This window comes from Corvus moneduloides, chromosome 24 (assembly GCF_009650955.1).
Source record: "Corvus moneduloides isolate bCorMon1 chromosome 24, bCorMon1.pri, whole genome shotgun sequence".
Classification (NCBI taxonomy): Eukaryota; Metazoa; Chordata; class Aves; order Passeriformes; family Corvidae; genus Corvus; species Corvus moneduloides.
Genome location: NC_045499.1, coordinates 3156210 through 3162443, shown reverse-complemented (window position 1 = coordinate 3162443; position 6234 = coordinate 3156210). Strand labels below are relative to the sequence as shown.

At 47.1% G+C, this 6234-nt stretch overlaps 1 protein-coding gene across 2 annotated transcripts; it reads left to right on the top strand.

Moving 5' to 3' along the window:
• Positions 1 to 312: 312 nt before the first annotated feature.
• TSHB (thyroid stimulating hormone subunit beta) lies at positions 313 to 2464 on the top strand. Of its 2 annotated transcripts, none has more exons than XM_032132907.1 (3): positions 313 to 420; positions 1274 to 1436; positions 2137 to 2464. In XM_032132907.1, the coding sequence occupies exons 2-3, from the start codon at positions 1275 to 1277 to the stop codon at positions 2377 to 2379; spliced, it is 405 nt and encodes a 134-aa protein (XP_031988798.1). In that variant the 5' UTR covers positions 313 to 420; position 1274; the 3' UTR covers positions 2380 to 2464. The 2 variants fall into 2 exon arrangements, with proteins under 2 accessions (XP_031988798.1, XP_031988799.1); XM_032132908.1 differs by having other exon boundaries at positions 322 to 457.
• Positions 2465 to 6234: the final 3770 nt, after the last annotated feature.

Below are 6234 nucleotides of genomic sequence, written 5' to 3'. Positions count from 1 at the left end.
TCATCATCTGTGATCATGGAGAACTCCATATCCATGAGAGCCTTCCTGCCATGGTCTTGCTGTCCTATGGAGCAATTAAATTAACCAATAATAACAACTTTTTAAAGCACTGGTTAGTTTAAAAGCCTGAGGAGAGAATGACTGTTAATATAATTAGATTTCCAGCTCCAGTTTCCAGGTTAGGGTATTATGGACACGTCTGTTCCTATCACATTTGCTTTGTGGTTCAGTATGAATTTTCAATAGATGACTTTGTGATAAGAAAGCAGCAATTCAGATGCAATTATATAAACAGTAAGATCAGCCTGGAATTAGCCTGGAGAGTATAAAGCACGCACAGAGCTTGTGCTGGGTCACTGCCTCTCCCAGCTCAAGGCAGAATCAGGTTCCTGTAATAGGGAAGAATTCTGCTGACAAGAGGTTGGTCTTTCCAGACTGGTGGTGTTGCAGCTACAGGGTAAACCAGCCTGTGTAATGGATGGCTTTGCTATGGGAAACTGGGAGCTAGAAGAGACTAGAGGGTGATGTCCAGATATTGGTAGATACTGTCATTTAAAGTTTGTCATTTAGAGGCTTTAGAGTCGTTCCTGAAATTGTCTTGGAGCTAATTAAGGCTTGTTTCTTGGGATCCCCCCGCAGGTCTGAAAAATGAGGTCAGCACAATAGACAGATAAAGCAGGATTCATTGAGTTGAACTCTTTGCTGATATTCTTTATTGTAATTTACTTGAATCTATTATTTAATTCTTGGCAGTGTTCCCATCTCATCATGCCTCTAAGCCACTGGAAATTGAAAAATCCAGTTTTATGCCTGATATGCACAGCCTTGTCTTTTTCTCTCTTTAACATTTTATAAGATGCTTTCTTTAGAAAATTATTTTTAAACTGTGAGATTATTTTAATATCTCTGGTTAATTCTAGAGCTCATGTTCTCTTACATGTCACACTTTCAAATCTTTCAGCTCCTGTTATTTGTTCTGTGTCAGGATTTTATCACTCATTAGTGAGAAGTTCCATGTAATATGCTTTAGTGGGGGGAAAGTGAATTTATTCTATGTTGTTAATGGCCTCTTTGCCCATGTTCTCTGTTTAATGGTCAATATAATTTCAGTAAGGTCTGAGATTGGAAAGAAATTGTCAGGCTGTAGCTAGAAATGTTAAGATTACTCCAAGACTGTGACTGTCTTGGATGTTCCTGTTGAATGCTGAGGACAGGGCTGGAAGGCCTGTCCCATTTTACCTGTGGTTTGCTCTGTTTGTTCTTCCCCATCCAGCATGAGTCCCTTCTTTGTAATGTCTCTTCTCTTTGGCCTGACTTTCGGACAAACAGCATCACTTTGTGCTCCTTCTGAGTACACAATCCATGTGGAGAAACGGGAATGTGCCTATTGCCTGGCCATCAACACCACCATCTGTGCTGGATTCTGCATGACTCGGGTACGAAGCACTGCTCTGCTCTAGGCAGATGTTTCTGTAACAGCCACCACTGCAAACCAAGGGTCTGTTCTCCCAGAAAATAGTGTATAAATGATTTCATTCTAATAGAGTTTATCACAGGCAGAAAAACTGCACTGTCACCATGTTTTCAAGTTAGTTTTTTGCAAAGGTATGGATGAAAAATGCCAAGCCTCTGAAACTATGGAGTTGACAACACCAGTGGCACAGCAGAGACCTGACTGCTGCTGCCACTGCAGAGCCTCTGTGGGCAGTTTTTGAGGGTAGGATGGAACAGGTGAGGGGCAGATTATATTGGGTCACTCTTAATTAATGTAAATAACTTAGGTAACTTCTGCTCCCACTGCTGCTATCTCAGCTGGCTGTGGGGACAACTCTGCCGCAGCCACACCACTGCACACAAGTTCACTGTTCAACACAGCATTTTGAGTTCCAGCTTGGGCAGCAGGGAGCCAAAAGAGATCACAAAGCACAGGGAACACTCTGAGCCAAGTGGATTAGTTAAACCATAAAAACAAGGTGAATGTATCTGTGTGGAGAGGGAGCTCCGGTCACAATCAGAGCTCTGAACTGAGTAGTGCCAGAGCCAGGCTCAGTGTATGAGTTTTGGTCTCTGCACTTCACAGGACATTCTGACACACGAGTGCTTCTGTGAAACAACACATTTCTCTTCTCTTTGTAGGACAGCAATGGCAAGAAGCTGCTCCTCAAGAGTGCTCTGTCCCAGAACGTGTGCACATACAAAGAGATGCTGTACCAGACAGCACTGATCCCAGGCTGCCCTCACCACACCATCCCCTACTACTCCTACCCCGTGGCTGTGAGCTGCAAGTGTGGCAAGTGCAACACTGACTACAGTGACTGTGTCCGTGAGAGGCTCAGGACAAACTATTGCACTAAGCCACAGAAGCTCTGTAACGAGTAAAGCTTTCAATGGGATATGGGTGAAATGTACTGCTCTGCTCACACCTGAACAGAAATAAAAGTGTACTTTGTATTTGGTTTGCAAACTGGTGTGCACAAAGATTTATTCTGAAGGTGCATCATTAGTTGCTTCAATTAATTGGGTGTTCTGAGACAGGCAGAAAAGAACCATAAAGGCTGCATGTTTGCATTTAGAACCCACATGAGTTTACTTTGGGGAAGAAGGAGACATGACTGGGTGGATTTATCAGCCTTTGCCCATAAATCCCAAATATTTTGTAAACAGATGCTCAGAGATTCAATATATTGACATATTTCAGAATTTGATATTGATTGATTTCAGAGTTCACATATTTCACTTGATAGATTTTGGAGTTAAAAAAGAGGCCACATACATTCTTGGTATTGAACATTTTAAATAGATTTTGACACATACAGCCTTCAAATTAGCAACAGTATTTTTCCATCTATGTAATGTTAGTTTAGACACTGTAGATCTGTGTCCTCCCTGCTATTGTCCAGTATGACAGCTGGTGTGGGGTCAGTAGCTCTGACCAAGGAAGCTGTGACCGGTCCGGAGAGATGGTCCCAAAAAGAATCACCTTCCCGAGGCCCGGTGTCTTCCCTCAGCTGCTGGCCAGACCAGGGAGAGAGAGACCAGAGGCCCGTGTAGCTGTTCCACACCAAGGTAGCTTTATTGGTCCGTACTCCAGCGAAGGGGAGGCCAGGGACGGGCTCTCTCTGCCCTCGCAGGCACAGGGGGCTGGCTTTACAGGGGTACAGGGGGTGGGTGTCAGAGGGTAAAGGCCAATGGGTTACAAAAGATCTGCATAGGGTCTCCCAGAGGATTCTGGGTTTGTCTTCTTCTTGCCGTAACTGCAAAAGTGGTTGCCTTTCCAGGGGAGTTCCTGCTGGGATATTGCTCAATCTCCTTATCTCAGCAGATGTCCCTCCAGGGCAGTGGCTGGGCACACCCTACAGTCCAGACCTGTGTTTATTGGGAATGCTTCTCCACGGCTCTACACGAATGGCATAACCTCCCCCTTTCCTGCTGAAATACAGTTTGAAATACACTTATCTCTGTGAGCACTGAGGAATCACTGAAGCTTCAAAACTTTTTGCACTGTTCTCCACAAGGGAGTGTGGTGCCATCAAACTGAAAGCAAAACTCAAAAAATCCCCTTTTTCCTCACAGGTCAACAGGTCCCCTGGGAGTGGAAGGAGAGCTGAGCCCACCCTGTGTGCTGAACATGCACAGGTGAGAGGTGCAGAGCCAGGAATAAAGGAAAGTAATGCATGTAATTAAGTCAACTAACAACTGCTTCCTTTCCACTGAGATTGTAGCTCCCAAGAAATTAGATATTCCATTCACATTTTGCTTGAAATAGTAAATAAAGGAACCAGAATTCACAGGATACAAATATGAAATTTAACATTCTTAGAAAAGTCTGGCTTTCAGGACTGCAGTTTTCAACAAATGTTCCTGGAATCTACTTCTCTATTCTGAACACCTTCATTTTATTTCATCTGCAGCAAAACCTGTGAGAAAGCCCAAGGGAACCTGCTGGTGCCCCCCTGGAGTAGGGGTTTGGACCAGATGAGCTCCAGAGGTCTCTTCCAACCTCAACCAATCCATGGTAATTTGAATATGTGTCATGGATTCTACACAAGGTATGAGCTGCAATTATCATGTGCATAATTTGGTGATAAAGAAATGCCTTCACAGGCAAGGTTTGAAAATTTTACTTCTCCAAAAACACATTTGAAATTTACAGAAAGTCCAGAGCATCTGCAGGAGCAGTGGGAGCCCTACTTCTGTAAAACTGATCCCTTACACTTATGGTGTAGACGATCCAGTTATGGCTAATTTTGTACAAGACTATTTCTAAAACTGTTTGGAGCAGGAAAGGTGAGTTACAAGTAAGTTACAAATATTTTCTGGTGGTGAGAAGTCTGGTATGCCCAGCCCCTTCTGTGTATGACACAGAGGAGAGCTGTGGTCTCCCAAGCTCTCAAAGAAAGAGCTGCAACGTGAACTGCTGCTCTCTAGTTGGTGAAGAGCACAGGAATTGTAGAAAAAAATTGGGAAAAAGTTATTTATTGAACAAAGCAGCCCTTACAGTATCTGGTAAATGCCAAAGAAACAAAGTGTTCAGCTTTAAGATCAGCCAGAGCTTTTGCAAGGTGTCTGGACTGTTAAAAATGTTATTTAGCCCAGGAAAATATAATTCTGTTTACTATTAAGCAGCACTTGTACTTAGCAAAACACAAAAAAGGTACTTGGCCTACTTCAGTATCAGCAGTACTGCAAAATTATTGTAATGTTCTTTATGGCCTGACAGATTTCTCTTCACTACAAACAAAAACCAAGTCTACTTTTATGGCTAATGCCTATGCAAAATCATTGAGAGAAAAATAACTAATGTGTCTTCTTTTGCACTTCAGAAAAACCCAAACTGGGACGTTTGCATTGGGCTAACATATCTATTTAACTATCCATTTCCATGCACTCGGAGGACTGTGTCCCTCTGACCTTTAAGCAGATTTCATGTTCAACTTTAAGACCCCCATGTTCAGTGGTAAATCCCTGTTAAGGTGATGATTCCTTACAGACAAGAGTTTGTTACCTTCCATTTATCCTAAGATTCTTTTCACAGAACTGAGGGATGGATTTGCAGGCAATCCAAACATCTTCACCTTTTCTCCACATCTCAGTCCCGGTGGGGAGATCACAGAACGGGCTGGAGGGACACGGGGCTGGAGCCCCGGCTGCTCCCGGCTCTCCGCGCCCGCGGCAGATGCTCAGAGAAGCGCAAACCCGAACGCATTAACATACGGAGCCCGGAGAAGGAGAGAGAAGGAGAGAGAAGGAGAGAGACGGAGAGAGGAGGAGAGAGACGGAGAGAGACGGAGAGAGACGGAGAGAGACGGAGAGAGACGGAGAGAGACGGAGAGAGACGGAGAGAGACGGAGAGAGACGGAGAGAGACGGAGAGAGACGGAGAGAGACGGAGAGAGACGGAGAGAGACGGAGAGAGACGGAGAGAGAAGGAGCCCGCGGGCTCCGCACCCGCGCGGGGCTGCGGCAGCCCGGCCCGGCCCGGCCCACAGGGGGCGCTGTGGCGAGGGCTCTGAGGGCCATCCCCGGGCACGGCTCCGCCTTTACCGGCCCCGCGCTCCGCCCCGCGCCCGCCGGGCCGGCGCCGCCTCCCCGCGGAAAAGCGCCGCGCCTAAAGCGGCGTGGGCAGCATTTGTGAGGGGGATTCTGCCCGTGTGCCCTGCTCAGGTGAGACCCCACCTGCAGAGCTGCCTTCAGACCTGGAGAAGAGGAACTTCGGAGTGACGATACTGTGGCCTTCCAGTACCTGAAGGGAGACTACAAGGAAGACAGGACATGGGGGAATGGCTTCACACAGACAGTACGTTTAGATTAGATATTAGGAAGAAATTGCTCCCTGTGAGGGTGGTGAGGCCCTGGCACAGAGTGCCCGGAGAAGTTGTAGCTGCTCCCGGATCCCTGGAAGTGTCCAAGGCCAGGTTGGACGGGGCTTGGAGCAGCCTGGGATACTGGAAGGTGTCCCTGCCCAGGGCAGAGGGAAACGGGATGAGCTTTAAAGTCCCCTCCCGCCCAAACCATTCTGGGATTGTGGCACCGCCCCACCCGCAGCACGAGCAGCCAATCCCGGGCACGCGGGTGCCTGAGGGGAATTCCGGCGGTGCCGGTTCGGATCCTGACGGGTCCCGATCCGCGTCCCGGTCCCCATTCCGGGGCCCTGCCTGCCTCGCTGGCCGAGGGCTGCTCCGTCACCTGGAGCCTACTCGGTGTCCTGGATGCAGCAGATGAGGCGGAGGCAGCC

Bases quoted from the DNA above. Each gene is read 5' to 3' on its own strand.
- TSHB (XM_032132907.1), top strand. From the start codon at position 1,275: ATGAGTCCCTTCTTTGTAATGTCTCTTCTCTTTGGCCTGACTTTCGGA. The intron at 1,437-2,136 runs GTACGAAGCACT...TTCTCTTTGTAG, and splicing joins CTGGATTCTGCATGACTCGG to GACAGCAATGGCAAGAAGCT.